The sequence below is a fragment of the Podarcis liolepis genome, assembly GCF_965112155.1.
Source record: "Podarcis liolepis genome assembly, chromosome: 4".
In the NCBI taxonomy this organism is placed as follows: Eukaryota; Metazoa; Chordata; class Lepidosauria; order Squamata; family Lacertidae; genus Podarcis; species Podarcis liolepis.
Window position 1 is genome coordinate 72,578,629 of NC_139558.1, and position 16,360 is coordinate 72,594,988.

Below are 16,360 nucleotides of genomic sequence, written 5' to 3' on the forward strand. Positions count from 1 at the left end.
TTTGGAAAGGTGGGATAGGAATATTTAAAATATTTCATCAACATTAAAATACCTTTTTAGCAAGAGTTCAGAAAATGCCCTTAGCATAAGTTACCTCCCAAACTGGATTTCATTTTACGTAATTTGTCTTTTACATATTGTGAGGAAAGGAAGTGTAGAACAAGGCTCAGGCCCCATTTGCTTCAGTAGCAGGGAAGTTATCATCACTCAATTTCTTCTCTGAGATTCCTGGTTCCCTCTCTGGCCATGAGGCGACATGGAGGGTGTTCCTTCTATGCTTTCCCCTTCCTTTTTATTTTATATGTGTCTGTCCTGTCAATTCCCTGTCTTTATTACTTCAATCACAAGCAGGCCACTACTCACGAGGAGGCCTCACTCAGGACCAGGAGAATAATTTTAGGCCTCCTAGTGAGAGAGTCTCACTCCCTCTGCCAACAAAAGATGGCTGACTGGGCGAACCTACTTCCGTGGCAGGGTTGCTGTTTCCCTTCTCCCCTCTCTGCCCAGTATTCACCATTTTTGGTCTTCCCTCTCTGCATCATGGATCCAGCTCGTGCATCTAGGGGTCTTAGCAAGCTGGGGATACTCTAAAACCTCCATAAATTTGAAACTTCGGGAAAACAGGAAACAAATGGCAGGAGAGAATGCACACTGTGGTGGTTCATTTTGTGCAAACGTAACTATTTCCTCCCTCAAAAAGGGTTACTGTTTATGCAATGACATCCTAACTAAGGCTACTATCAAGCTCTTCCTGCTTGACTGCTGCATTAAAAAAGTTCCTAGTAATATAGCTATTATCATTCTTTCAAGAACCATACATAGCTTCTAATACTATCATTTAAAGATGAGAAGTAGCTAGTGGTGAATTATGGTTTTTCTCTCTGAGAAAGTGGTGGTGTGCATTTATTTTTTTAACCACAAGGCTATAATCATGTGGAAGAAAGAAAAAGATGTCTAAAAATATGAAGAATCCTCTTGGGTCAGAGGCATGGTGAAATTAGTTCAAAATTTCTATCTAGATTTGAAAATCCAAATGGCTTCCATGGTAGTAAAAATATAACAAGTGACAATTTGCTGCCTTTTAGTGGTTCTCCAAACTCTGAACTGGTCTACCTCTTTTTGCCTAATGGCTGGCCCTACTCTGTCACACTGGAAATTATACTTTGTTATTTAGTAGGTGTAGGCATGATTACATGCTCCTGTATTTAGAGGGTATTTTACCATTTCTTCTAGGAAAAGCTTTTCCAAACTATTAATGAGTCTTCAATTGCTGTCATAATCTTTTCCTATCCAACATTCATCTATATAACTAATAGTGAAATTGCTAATAGAGAGAAGGCTGTAATTTGATCAAAACTATTCTTTAAATAGAAAATAGGTCGCTAGAATAAATGATTAGGTTTTGCAATGACATAATAATCAAAGCTAATGTATAAACAGCAGCAATATGACAGCCTGTGAACTTTGTAATAGCTGTGTCTTCTTGTCTTTTAGCCTGTTCTGGTCCTGCTTGAACCACATATAGTGTGGTGCAGAGATGAAGATAGTGTTTGATTTAGACAAGAACAACACCATTCAAAATCACAGCTCAATCAGGAGTGCCTTGGTTGGTTTTAGGAGAGACAGAGGAAGTACTGATCCCTTGCATTTCCGCTCTGCATTCCTTTATAATGTATGAAGTAAAAAACCACTCATCTCTCCTCACAGTAAAATGTGAAAGGTGTTCCTTTATTTGGAGAAAGCACATCTCACTTAACCTATCTTGGTGTTCCCATAAGCTGTATCATACTGTCTCATGTATCAACATGTCCTAAATTTGTGCATCTTGCCGCAAAGCTGTTCTTTAGCATCCAACCTGGATAAACCACAAACAAGACTGGTTTGTTTGCCATATTTCTTAATTCTCCTTCTAGGAATTGGTTGAATATTTGCTTAATTTATTGCTGACAAAGAAAAAAGAATTACGGGGCTGCCATTAAGAAATGGCCCAACAGCTATTATATTCTTATGCTATTTTAAAAACTCATGAAATAAATGTGCTTAAATTATGGCTGTTTAGATTTAATCTAATACAGTAATATGGAAATAGGTCCTATTTCTATTAGGAATTCAACAACAGAAAAGTTCCCTTAAAGAGGGAGGGATCACAACTCAATGGTACAGAATATGCTGTATAAAATCTCAGGTTCAGTTCCTGAAACCTCCAGTTAAAAGATGATAAGGCAGCAGGAATGACATTTGCCTGAGATGTTAGAGAGTCACTGGCAGTCAGAGAGTATTGGACTAGATGGACAAATAATACGACACAGCTTCCTCTGTTCTTGGAGTTGTGCAATGTATTTGCTGGAAGAAGGTGCCAGATAAACATTTATGGGGAGTGGTTTTAGTACTGGATTCCTAAATTCAAACAGTTTTCTCCAAGTCCAAAATTCCATGATGACTATACATGACATTCCATAAATTTATTCCTGGAGTTGGCTTACATGTTGGCAAATCTAACCATCATTTGCACTAAGTGGGATTGGCCATGACAATATATATGCAGAACTGTAACGTAGACTTACGTTAAGGCAGCCCTGTTCAGGGAAGTTTTTAACGTGTGATATTTTATTGTATTTTTGGATTTTATGGAAGCCGCCTTGAAAGACCTGCAGGTCTTGAAAGACCTGCATTGGCTCCCAGTACGTTTCCGAGCACAATTCAAAGTGTTGGTGCTGACCTTTAAAGCCCTAAACGGCCTCGGTCCAGTATACCTGAAGGAGTGTCTCCACCCCCATCATTCTGCCCGGACGCTGAGGTCCAGCGCCGAGGGCCTTCTGGCGGTTCCCTCATTGCGAGAAGCAAAGCTACAGGGAACCAGGCAGAGGGCCTTCTCGGTAGTGGCGCCCGCCCTGTGGAACGCCCTTCCAGCAGATGTCAAAGCGATAAACAACTACCTGACATTCAGGAGACATCTTAAGGCAGCCCTGTTCAGGGAAGTTTTTAACGTGTGATATTTTATTGTATTTTTGGATTTTATGGAAGCCGCCTAGAGTGGCTGGGGAGGCCCAGCCAGATGGGCGGGGTATAAATAATAAATTATTATTATTATTATTATTATTATTATTATTATTATTATTACTTAAAGATGTCAGGAGACAATATGGTCAATTCCTGTTGCTAGAGGGAAATATTGTGGCAGCCATCTCTATCAAGCATATTTATTGCATGGACAAAATGCATCATGTTATTCTGTACGTGTGGTGTTCAGCGTGGGAAAAGGACCGTACCCCATCTTACAAAGAGGTGGGATTTATAGTCCCAATGTGAGAATCTTAACTGGGTTTCTGTTGCTAGTGAATTCTTTCTTATGATTAATTCAAAGAACTATGGGCCCCTCCAAACGTCTGGTTGTTATTCCCTATTCACATGCTGCCAGAGTGGTCATGTGCGGTCTTGCTGTCAATAAAGTTTGCACCTACAAAAGTTTTGGGACAATCACATTGCTTCATTTCCTTCCAGTCAGTTCGTATCCTGTAACTCCCTTCTGAAATCCCATAACTTTTCATAACATAGATGTTCTGGTTCATTTTTGACCTGTTTATGTTGTACGATAGCCTCTCTGGGCAGTAATAATGTGGGTAGCATTGGGGAAGCATCACATAATCAATTCAAGCAGAATAAATCCACCACTAATGCATTATTATTATTATTATTATTATTATTATCATTATTATTATTATTATGTCAAGAACAAGTTGCAGAGTACACCTCACCATGGAATGGTGGCTGGTGAGATATTATTACACTAGGATAGTGAGAGGCCACTGCCTCTTTCACACTTAAGTTTTGGGGCTGGAAAAGTACCAGAAACATTGTGGGAGATTGCCAAACTCCGCACTCCTCATATTTTATCTGCACGCATCTCTCGTGTTTTATGGGGTCCACTGAATACAACCTACCAGTGATGCACATATACCCCCACACACAACCTGAACCAGCAAAGTTTTGTGAGGATTTTATTCAGCAGTTCTCCTCAGCTTGTTAAAAGGTCCCTGAGGCTTACACATGTTAAGGGCAAGATTGTTTTTGAAAGAAAACTTAATCCAATTTTTACACTTAATCCTTTTGTTGTCTTTGGTTCTCAGTTTTGGGCTGCCAACACCTTCTCCGACTGGGGATGCTACCACATTGAGAGGTCTGTTTTCCTTTATTCATATGTTAATTTTGCAGTAAATGAGTAAGAAGACTTGAGGCTTTCAATTAGTGATGGACATCCTTATTCATAGGATTGCAGGGTCTCATCACTTTCCTTTCTTTGGTGTCTTGTGGGTACATGTTGACACTGAGCTGCTCTAGCCATATCAGAAATTAGAAGGGGCATATTTGCGTGTGTCCAGAAAGCTATGATTAAGCTGCAGTAGGGCAAGTCAGTATTTGTGTTGTTGTGGCTCAGGTTCGAGTCAGTGTTATTCCTGCCACATTGCCATGAAGCAAGCCATAAAAATAACACAAAATGTCTGATGTAGCTTTACTGAATCACAGTGACACCATTTTTAAATTTTGCGAGCATTTCAAGACATTTTTCCCCCCAGGTTGGCAGATTTCATTTTTTCCAACTTTGTTTATACCGTCTACCAATGAATTAATTGACTAAGGGTATATATTGCATGTTTTCCACCTTAGATGCAGCTGCCAATGTTCCACCACCTGATGTGGTCTCAATTGAGAGTCCTTCAGAGAGTACCACTGACAAAATTGAAGACACAGAAGTATGTGTAATGAGCTCCTTGTTAGACTGGTTCTGGGGATAAGAAATTGTATTCACTTTTCATTCACTTTTCCTTTCTAGATTTGTCAAGCAGTTTATGTGGAAGAACAGCACACAAACTGAAATAACAAAACAAATAAGTAAATAACTCCAACCAATAAAAATGCTTCTTAGTAAAAATGTCTTTCATGTTTAAGGCACTCTCTAGAACAGGCTTTCTCAACCTCAGGCCCCCAGCTAGCAGGACTATTGGTAAGGGATGATGGGAATTGTAGTCTCAAAACATCTGGAGGGCCGAGGTTGAGGAAGCCTGCTCTAGAAATTATAGTGAGCATATGACTCCCTTGTTACAACTTCTCCAATGGCTATCAGTTTGTTTCCAAGCACAATTCAAAGTGCTGGTTATGACCTATGGAGCCCTTTATGGCTTAGGTCAAGGCTATCTGAAAGACTGTATTGCCTAATACAAACCTGCCTGGGCTCTGAGACCTTCGGGGAGGTTCCTCTCTCTATCCCACCACCCTCACAGGCACACTTGGTAGGGACCTCGGAGAGGGCCTTCTTGGTGGCTGCTCCCATAATTTGGAACTTCCTCCCTACCTAGAGGAGTAAGACTGGCTCCTTGTTGTGTTCCTTGTTCCAACAGGCTTTGGGAAACTGACTGCTTTTAAGGCAAGAGTTGGTGCTGTGGTGATTTTATTGTAATTATCTTATGTGATCATTGTGTGTGGGGGGGAGTGGTTGCTTTTTATATGTTTCGAAGCTGTTTCTATTTTAGCTTGTAACCTTGAGTCTCTGTTGAGGAGAGGGAAAGGTGGGATCACAATGATGATGACAGAAGTGTAACCAAGATGATGTGTAACATATGTTTTTATTTCCAAATCCTTGAAGGCTGACACTTTTGAAAATGCAGCAAAAGAATTCTATTTCTATTCAGTGTTTGATAGTATTTCATAGGCTTAAAAGTCTAGAAGGGAGACAAAAGTCATCCAAATTGGTTGGTCCTTACGCCTACAAGACAAATAAGAGATACAAATACATTTTCTTTCTGCTCTCCTAACCCCACCTCCCTCCCTTGATTTAGCCCCATCTCTCCTGATTCCTACTCCCCAATATGTCCTGACATCGCCACTCCCCAATATCTTCCTTGCCTCACTTTCTATTCTGGTAAGCAGGTTTTGCAAAGTTTTGCATTGTTTCAAAAACATATAAGAAGTGTTTGACTAGCAATGACAGCTGAATGAAATAAATGAGTAAGTACATTATAGGAGACTATGACACTTCCATAGCACCTTTGACTCTTTTTAAGAAACAATTGTTTTGTTTCTAGTCGAGGTGCAGTGGAGTCTTATCTTCAACCACATTCCTATGCCTAAGAGATAGAAATTTGAAAAGCATTGCACCAGAAACAAGTGGCACAATAGTGCCTTCCTATGTGAAAGGGTCCTCACTTAATTACTGCCCTGCTGGCTCCACTCCCAAGATCACATGACTTTCTCTCCACTAACATCACTGAAATAGGTGGGGACCTCTGCTGAAGGACCGTCTATGTAAGTATGCTTCCCCAGGAAGTTGAATCCTGGTTTCCCAGGGGTTCAGGTCCTTGTGAAGCCTACTAGCGTAGAGATCTATGTGCAGGTGAAAAGCCTAACATGGAAAGTTGGGGCTGGAGCTGGTGGAAGCCACCCAGCCTTGAAGGCGGAGCCAGCAATTCAGCCTTGCTGCCCAGTAATCGCATGAGCAACCCTTTGCATGTATAATGGAGGAATAGCCCCCTTCCTACTAATTTAAGTTGGTGTTTAACCTGTACTGGTGAAAGGATGGTTTCTAACCACAATTCGCTAAGTAAAATTAATTTCTTTTTCATCAGATCAATAATGAGATAAAGAGAGATGAGAAACTGGTGACCCCAGCTCATGAACAGATGGTTGAGTTCAGCATTCTTCTTCCTGAGGAGAAATACACAAATGAGCTGAGCGACCCCTTTACTGAAGAATCCCAGCAACTCTCACTGCAGTTTATTTCTGAAGTAATTGCATTACTTGTACTTTTTTGATATGCTGTATATGCCCAGAATTCTTTGAGAAGGGAAATGTGCTTTGAATGTGCTTTAATGCTTTAGTACAGTGGTCCCCAACCTTTTTTTGGCCATGCCCCACCTAATTTTTATTATTCAGAAATTAAACTCCTATTCACGTGGAGGAAGCCTAAAAGGCCATTAACTGTAAATAACTCATTCTCAAATTGCCCTCCTGAAAAATCAAATTGCCCCCCTGTGGGGCATGTGCCCCACGTTGGGAACTACGGGCTTAGTGTGTACATAGTCCAATATATGGATTGAAATATACACTACAGACTACACTTCTCAAAATTTTTGCAGTTTAATTTTAAACTCAGAAAAGTACTAAAATGTACAATATATTACAATGAAATACATTTAGAAATGCATACACTGATATATGTAAATATGTATGTATGTACATGTTTACGAATTTTTGTATTCATGAGGAAATAGAGTGGAAAGGGGACTTAGGAATGTGGCATGCACCAGGAGCAGACTAGCCATGTTCAAATATATAAAAGGATGTCACATAGAGGAGAGAGAAAAGTTGTTTTCTGCTGCTCCAGAGAAGCGGACACGGAGCAATGGATCCAAACTACAAGAAAGAAGATTCCACCTAAACATTAGGAAGAACTTCCTGACAGTAAGAGCTGTTTGACAGTGGAATTTGCTGCCAAGGAGTGTGGTGGAGTCTCCTACTTTGGAGGTCTTTAAGCAGAGGCTTGACAACCATATGTCAGGAGTGCTCTGATGGTGTTTCCTGCTTGGCAGGGGGTTGGACTCGATGGCCCTTGTGGTCTCTTCCAACTCTATGATTCTATGATTCTATTCTAATCCTTCCAGCTCTTCAGTACTGAAACCTTTAGTAACATAGAAAGCTGCCTTATATTGAGTGAGACCATTGGTGCATCTTGATCTGTACTGTCTACACTGGCAGTAGCTCTCCAGGATTTCAGGCAATTGTCTCTTCCTGGAGATGCTGGGGATTTAACCTGAGACCTTGTGCCTACAAAGGAGACGCTCTGCCCCTGAGCTTTGCCCCACTCTTTCTCTGTCACACCCATCCACATACCAACCACAGAAAGGTCTCTCATCCCTTTCTTCTACCTTCCAGTGAAGGAAGTTCTGTGAGCTGAGACTTGTTTTTCTCTGCATCTGGCATCCTTGCTGAGAGAGGTTGGCACTGGAGGAAAACAAACCCTCTGGAATCTGGAAATCTTCCTGACTTCCCCTGCTCTCACAGGATCTGAGCTCACAGATGCTGGTGTGTTCTTTGTGACCTCATATTATTACTGAAACCAAACCTTCCTCATCTCACAATTGTTGCCCTTTCTCATAACCTAACATCTGTTTATATTATAAGCGACATGAATGATCGGTTTTGATCTTTCCCTCCTTATAAAAGCATGTTGGTCTGGGTGACAGGATCATTTTAAGGCGCTCACATGCACGACTGGCCACCTTCCAAATGTCTCTTTCGCTTGGACCTGCCTTAAATTGCCAATAGTGCTTTTGATCCCCACTGCCTCTCTAACCACCTTGGCCCAGCTGTTATTGTGAGATCTGTGAAATAACAGTAACAATTACAGTACACCCCCCCCCCCCGAACTCACCTGGATCATGCCTTGGCAAACCCTTTTGAATTCGATATGCTGGGACTCATCTTCTGACAGATACTGTATCATATGGGGAATAGATAAATTCTATCCCACAGCCAAAGAGAACCACTGCAACTGTTATACATGGCCAGATTAGGAGAGACGTCTTGATTTTCCTACATACGTGGCCAAGTAACGGTGCCATACTATAAACGAAAGAAATGTCTGATCGGACAAAGGCCACTTGGCATCTGAATGGCCCTTTCATCCTTTGCCTAGTTCTTTCTGTGCTTGGACAAAGACACCCTTCCTATTTTGCAGCACTTGGATGGTTTTGATTCTGGGCAAAGTGTGTTTCAAAAGAAGATTTTTTTTAAAATGGAAAGGAATTATTCTGTTGAGATGAAGGATCAAATTGCCTTTCTGCTTTATTGTGAATGCACATGAAGCAGCCTTTTCCTTGTTCTTCGAGGCGTGGAATGCATTTCTACACTTCCTTTGCTTTTCGTTTCTAAACCTTAGCAGACTTTGCTTTTAGGATTCATAGCTGTGCATAACCTACATTCTATTTAAGTAAACCTGCCTTTTTTCTAAACTGTACTATATTGTTGCACACCTCTCAAATCTAGTGGTGCAGGATTTCCAGGATAAAAAAAATCATTCCAGTAGCACCTTAAAGATCAACTAAGTTAGTTCTTGGTATGAGCTTTCGTGTGCATGCACACTTCTTCAGATACACTGAAACAGAAGTTGCCAGATCCTTCTATATAGTGAGATGGTGGGGAGGGGTATTACTCAGAAGGGTGGTGGGAATGGGAGATTGGCAGATAGCTGAGATGAGCCTGTTGACGACTGTTAACGACTGTAATAGGTCTTACAGGAAAAGGCAAGGGGTGAGAAGGTGAAAAATGGCTTAGTCATGTATAATGACTAAGGATTTCCAGGGTTCGGTTTCCTCAGAATGAGGGGCAGCGGAGACTGTGGTGTCTTATGAGATATTGTTTATTTGCACATATATACAACCCAAACCTACAATGGAGGGGCTCACAGCATTAACACCCCAAGAAGGTTTTACTTCTCCCATGGCCATGACCTTGGATCTCAGCAGGAATCAGGTATTGGCTCTGCCTCTCAGCTGCCCAGCCTGCTTCCTGCTTCTAGCTCACACACCTCAGCTTTGCCTTTTGTCTTTCTAACTGACACTTGACAGAGCAGGCCCCACCCATTTTTCCTCTGGCACAGAGATACTTCCTTTGTTACTTTGACGACCCATACTTAGCTTATTACCAAGAAACTTGCCTGGCTACTCTAACAATTGAATTCTTGTTGGATTCAGCAATTAGAAGGGAATCAGCCTAGCTGCCCTCTGCAAACTTACAACACTATGTACATAGGGAAGAAATAGCATTGGCTAGTATTAAACGGCATTTTTGCACTAGCACAAGGATTAGTGCAAGGGAATTTCCCCCTCTCCTCCCCCGGTGCACCCCTATGCACATCCTGTACCCCCTCTAAATCTGCTCTGGAGAGTTGGGGAGTCCTTGGAACACATTTGGGGGGCTCATGGGGGGAGGAGAAGGGGGAATTGTTTGGTTGCACGACATTGAATACATCCCAGTATTTTAGCGTATTGAAGACCAACTGGTAGCTTGATATCCCTTCACACAGTTTATACATTATCCTTTATTGCAGAGGTTACAGTCATTTGCTGCTTAAAAAAGAAAAGAAAAAAAGGGGCAGATGTATACTCCAGCCCTCACATAAAGGAGGACACACTGCAAAAGGGAAAATGATATCTTTCATGCAACTATTCCTAGAGACTTAGCCTCCAGAACCTGCACTACAATGAGCAATAAGTGAATATTTAGATGGAACAACAAAGGGTTTGGGCAGTGGAAAGGATCTATAATCTCTGTCTTGTCTTTCAAATAGATTCAAAATGCATATGAAGGGCTGCCTGGATACAAGAATATCCATGTAACTGAGTTCAGGTATGATATCATGTAATAAAAACATTTTTCTTCTATTAATGTTGCCAAAGTTGCTGGTACAAAACTTCACATTTATACTGCCGCTGCTGACTTACTAATTTGTTTTGCGTTATGAGTTAGTTTGGTTTCCTTTGTTAGACTGAAGGTGTCTTCATATGTTACATTTTCCAACGTGTAGAAAAGTGACACCCCATTTATGTCATTTTTAAAAACCCACAATTTTTATATGAGGGAAATGTGGCCTTTCTTCAGACTGGTACAGATTTCAGTACAGTAATTCTAATTATTTACACAATCCTCCACTGGCCACTATCGAGCACAGCATTATGTGGACCTAAATGCACTTAAGTGGACCAACGATAGGCTGCATGCACATCATGTGGGAAGCACATGGCTTCCCTCAAAGAATTCTGGGAACAGTCGCTTACCCCTCTCAGAGCTATACTACACCCTTAACAACCAATAGTTCCTAGAATTCTTTGAGGAAAGTCATGTGCTTTAAATCATGCAAGTCCATTGCTTTATTTCTCTCTCCTCCTTTTAAAAATTATAAAAATGTTAGTGGATGACATAATTCTGTCTACAGCAGAACGAATCATTCTCATGATCAATTGCTCTGGCCTTTGATACTGTGTTACATTGTTTTTAGGACTGGTTGTGGTTGTAAACTGTTTTAAACTGTTTTTAATGTTTTATTTTACACTGCTGTGACGTGGCCTGGAATCTTCTGGTGAAGGGGGGAATATAGTAATAATAATTCACATTTGTATGATGTTGTGCCTTCTCCACAATCAGCTTGTTAGTTTGGGAGATATCCAAACGCCACGCTGAGAGTTTCAGGGCTGCACTGAGCATACTGTACACAGTCTAAATTCAAAATGTTCTGTATAACACAACATACTGTAGGCAAGGGCATAATTCTGACTTCATATAAACCGATAAAAATGAACTGAGATGTATTTTAATTCAAGTTTGCTGCAGTATGGAAGTAGAATAATGATGAACCAGGAACAAATATTTTCAAATATGTGTTCTTTAGCTTATCAGGGGCTAGGGAGGTGCACTGAATAGTAATGCTTACATATGAAATATTTTTCCCCTCCTCACTTCATTTTAACTTCTTGTCTTCCCTTCTCCCCTCACTTTTAGATCTTCTCAGGATGAAAGGTACACAAAACCTTCAAATGCTTACTTGTGTGATAGCTAATTAATTTCCTGCCTTATATGCAGTAGCATCCCTTTCCAGTGAAAAGATGGAGCCAAACTATAGCAGCAGGATATTGTTTGAAAGCTGTTGAGATCAATGCATTTCAAGGTTCTTTATGTTTGTTCATGTGAACAAATCCACTTAGCCTGTGAAAGTTCAGTTCCCAACTATTTAGCCATTATCAGATTTGGAGAGAAAGATCAGAATGAAATATAATTTGTGACTTGGGTATGGAATCTTTGAAAGAATAGAACAGTAGTACCATTCATCCTTCTCTCTAACAGCTCCTTTCTTAAACATTTAGTGGTGTGGAAGTTCTGTACACTGTGGTTTTTGATGGGGAAGCCATCAGCAATGCCACCTGGGACCTGATTAACCTCCAGTCCAACAAAGTGGAAGACAACGCCTTTCTAGAGATGGAAGATAATCCCACCGTTGTTTACACAGTCAGTGACTTCAGAAATTATATTGCTGAAATCCTTCATAAGAATGCTTTACTTGAGAATGCCTCCTTGAACTTGGATCCTGACTCTCTCCAGCTCATTAATGGTGTGTATTAAATAAGAAATGTCATTTCTGTCCACTTTAAAAATGTGCAACGTCTGCCCCCAGGAATTTAATGGATTGTGACTTGTTATGGGTTTCCTCTTCAAGCTCTTAAACCAAAGCCACTATTTTGTCTCTCTAGATCAAGCCTCATGTATTTGAATTTATGGCCACGTAGTCCTTGCCCATGTTCCCATTATATGCAGTCCATAGATTATGAGGATGGGTGGCTGAGAAGTGAGCTACAGAATAAAAAACTGAGCAAGGGAAATGAATTCAGGATGCAAGCAAAATTATTCATTAAAGAATCTTCTACAGCACTGCAGAGAAGCCTAACATGTGTTGCTTTTCACTGCAGCCACTGCCCTTAGAACCAATCTGTATATGACATTAAATGTTTCTTTCCATTTCCTGGTTTTTAAAACTGCAAACATCCTGATAATTAATCAGTCCTCTCAGTTGATGGATCCCTCAGTTGACACACTCATAGAAACACACTTTAGATGCAAATACACATTTAACATCACTTCTAGTTTGGCTTTTAGGCAACTCATTCCAGTGAAGGTTGCAAATGAACCAAATGTGTTCTAGTATAATTTGAAACCACAGTGGATCCTGGGAAACAAGCTAATTTGCATCCTGTGGCTGCTTTCCTCAGTCTCTTCATGCCAGTGGATGTATCTATTCTGTTTGCTGCAGCCACAACTTGGGCATTACTCTAGCATTTCTGGAGAAAGTACTACACGTTAAGTCTCAGGAAATATTCAGAACCTTTATGAACCTTTGTTCTGAAAATAACCTAATGCTTTGCCAGAGGAGACCACAATCTCAAGAAAAGTAAAACTGGGCAATCATATTCTGTAACTGTTTTGTGTGATCATCAATTTAGAGAGTACAAAATGTACATGGAGTACTCTTCAAGTAGAGTAGAGTTTAGTCGTGCACTTGCCCCAGAGAGCAAGCTGAGTTGTGCACATTTGCCATTCTCCGAACTCCTACTAGCAGTATTGTTGCTTAGAAGCATGCGTGTTTCTTCAGTGAGATAGGAAATGAAATCAGTGCACTTAAGATCACAAGCAATTTAGAACTCTATATAAGATACATGACTGTCTTCCTTGTTACTTGTTTTCACAGTAAAGGAAGTGTTCTCTTCTGTAACAGAAGACCCGACTCGAATTACTGCTAGGCCCATTGATGATGTAAGTTCGTTTTCTTGTATTGGCCTGGTTCAAACATCATGCTAAGCCAAACCTTGGCTTCGTGCAAACATACAAGCATGCTGGCTGCCGAAGAGGAGACCACATCCCCTTTGCTCTTCCCCAGTCACTTTGCTGCAGCCTGTGCTGAGCTAATCTGTAGTTTGGCCTAACAGTTAGTTTAAACCTGAGCTCATGGTTTAACTCTCCTGTAAAAACCACATGACATAAACCATAGGACGAACCTTGATTACAACTCGTGGTTCGTCTGTAAACAGTTAAAGCATGAACAGGAATTGGGTTGATATGCTGGACCAAACTATGGCTAAGTTCAATGTGGTGCAGCAGCAAAATAACTGGGGAGGGTCAAAGGAGGTACAATCTCTCTTCAGAAAGCCAAGAGGCTCAGCCATTTGCACTAAGCCATTTTTGTTCTAGCAGTTCTTTGCCCTTTAGCCACTTATGAAGTTAACTGAATAATTCAAGTACAATAAGGTAAAACTCAAATATTTTCTTTGGGGGGGGGGGAATCAAAATATTCTCAAATCCTTCATGTAACAATAAGTACTTCATACAGGGTTTAGTCCTTTCTTAGTCATTTAAATCAATTTGGATATATCCATGAAACAGGTACAATATTAGACTGAATATGCTGTCTTGCTGGCAGAAAGCTTTGGAAAACAATTTGTTTTTGCAGGGTGGTATTTCTATCATATTTTGTAGATTCTTCAAATAGCTTGTGCATAAAAATCCAAACTTGCCAGCATCATATTGCATTTCTTAATGTAGTGTACCATTCTGAGAATTGTTGAATAATATTAGATGCCACAGGAACATCTCTCTGAATTTAAGTAAGTGATGAAGTTTAATTCCTGGCAGACATATGCAAATGCTGCAAATGTTTCTATTGAAAAGTAATTGCTCCCAGTCTTTGTGTTTATTTTGCTACTTGTGTACATTTCTCTAGGTTACATAGTATTATCTTTTCATGGTTTTGCTCACATTCCTTTAAAATGTTAGTTACTCATATGACAGCCAATGAAGACTGGGAGAAGGGTGGGAGTCAGGCATTAAGACAGATCATCTTCTGTCTTCTACAGTGAAGCCCCACAGCTTTTTCAATGAAGAGCAGTGATATGATTGGGAAGTTCTGAGTAGAGGAGTGTGTGTAGGTGCTGAACCTTTTCCCCACTGGCTATTTTATTCTCTGAATTTCCCCAGCTGCTTTCCCACCCCACAGAGCTCCGGGTGCATGATTGAAGGTAAACATGCATCTATAGACTTTTTCTAATCACGGAAAATGAGCAATTTGAGCTGGAGCAATTGTGGGTAGGGAAAGGGTTAAGCAACTTCCTGTAACTTCTCTGCACACTGTGGTTGCTTCTGGAGAGCACTTTACAAAAAAGAGCTGTTGGAGCTTTGTCTGATTACTGTGTGACATCTCTGCCACTAAGACAGCACAGGTTGTTGAAAATGGGAGATTGATTTAACCACATGCAGATCAGAAGCAGAGGTGGAGCTAGCTGCTCCAGCACCCAGAGTGGCACACATGTTGTGCACCCAGGGACGGGGCCAGGGGGTGCTGCAGCGAGCGTCCCGGGGGCAAGACACTCATGGGGGCGGAGTGAACCACCCGTGGGGTGTGTGTGGAGTGAGCTGCCCATTCAGACTGCTTCCTGGGCGGGGGGAGGGAGCTATGCTTCTTTGCCAGCAGCCTTTCTCCCTTCCCTCTCCCATTTGACAGCTTGGGGGAGCCCCCCCCCGGAAGCAATCTGGGAGCAGGGGACAATGGCACACTGCCTACCCGCAACTCCCAAGTCTCCCCTGAGCTGTGAAAATGAAGGGGGGAAGGCCGCCGGCAAAGCGGCGCAGCTCCCCCCTTTCCCCTGATGGCTCAGGGTAGGCTTGGGAGTCGCGGGCAGGCATCACGCCGAATGTCACCCCCCTCAGTGATGACACCCAGGGCGTCCCGTCCCCACTGCCCCCTTTCCTCCACCCCTGATCAGAAGTATATTCTGCTCCCATCTCTAAGCTTGGAGAATCTAGCACTTTCTCCTTCTAATACTGCATCAACAATGCTCAATGGCATTCAACTAAAGGCTACATGGAGATGGATGGATATAAATGAACAGAATGGTAATTAGACACAGTGTGCCTCTAATCAGTTGCCTGCCACACCTGGTTCTCCAGATGGGACAACACAAATTTATAGATGGTGGCTACATTCATAGACTAGACCCATTGATTTTAATGGATATAAATTAGTCGTGTCCATTAATTTCAGTGAGTCTACTCTGAGTAAGACTAATGTTAGATACAACTTCTGATCAGTAATTTTGAAATTATTGTGTGGTAAACTTCATAGGTCACTTATGGTCTTGGTGTGTAGCTTATTGATGTGGTGGAATGTGGGACTAAGCCTTGGGGTTTATGCACTGTGATTTGTAAGGTAATATGGGCAATCATAATGGCTTATAACCATTATGGATCTGAATTTTAGGATCGTGTTGTGGTATCTGAATGGCCCTCTGCGGATGAGTCAACTGTAAGCAACATCTTGCCACTTGATTTTACCAAGCCAGGTTTCATCTTTGATATCGAGCAGTTCAATGGCAATGAAATCTGGTTAAGACCAGATGGATTTCTGGGCAACTTCAGTTCAACACCAAAAGATACTTTCCTCTCAAAATCTGATATCACCATTCCCCCAGACGATCTGCTCTTTGTGGATGAAAAGCAGAAATTGCATCCTGTCACGCCAACAGCATTAGAGATTGACTCACTTGTGGACTTAGAAAGCATTTCTGATTTGTCTTCATTAGAAGATGGTATGTTATTTTGTCTTGCTTGGTAGCAGCAGAGTTACATGTCTGATCTTAGAAAGCTTGGGGAGTTACTTCCTTTCCAGGGCCCCCTCCCTGTGTAAGCAAGAGTCATTGTAACCTGAAGAGATGGTGGCATTTACTGGAGAAAGCATATAATAATAATCTGCCCGGGTGGGGTGGGGGAG

The 16,360-nt window shown here is 41.3% G+C and overlaps 1 protein-coding gene across 1 annotated transcript in view; it reads left to right on the forward strand.

The window, feature by feature from the left end:
* Positions 1 to 16,360, forward strand: part of IMPG2 (interphotoreceptor matrix proteoglycan 2) — a gene marked incomplete at its 5' end in the record, with an annotated part of 58,544 nt that overhangs the window by 33,473 nt on the left and 8,711 nt on the right. The window contains 8 exons of the mRNA XM_083500628.1: positions 4,128 to 4,177; positions 4,666 to 4,751; positions 6,621 to 6,779; positions 10,343 to 10,401; positions 11,551 to 11,568; positions 11,913 to 12,157; positions 13,289 to 13,353; positions 15,851 to 16,178. Of these exons, the coding sequence (XP_083356754.1) occupies positions 4,128 to 4,177; positions 4,666 to 4,751; positions 6,621 to 6,779; positions 10,343 to 10,401; positions 11,551 to 11,568; positions 11,913 to 12,157; positions 13,289 to 13,353; positions 15,851 to 16,178 (1,010 nt within the window). The remainder of the gene's footprint in view (positions 1 to 4,127; positions 4,178 to 4,665; positions 4,752 to 6,620; positions 6,780 to 10,342; positions 10,402 to 11,550; positions 11,569 to 11,912; positions 12,158 to 13,288; positions 13,354 to 15,850; positions 16,179 to 16,360) is intronic.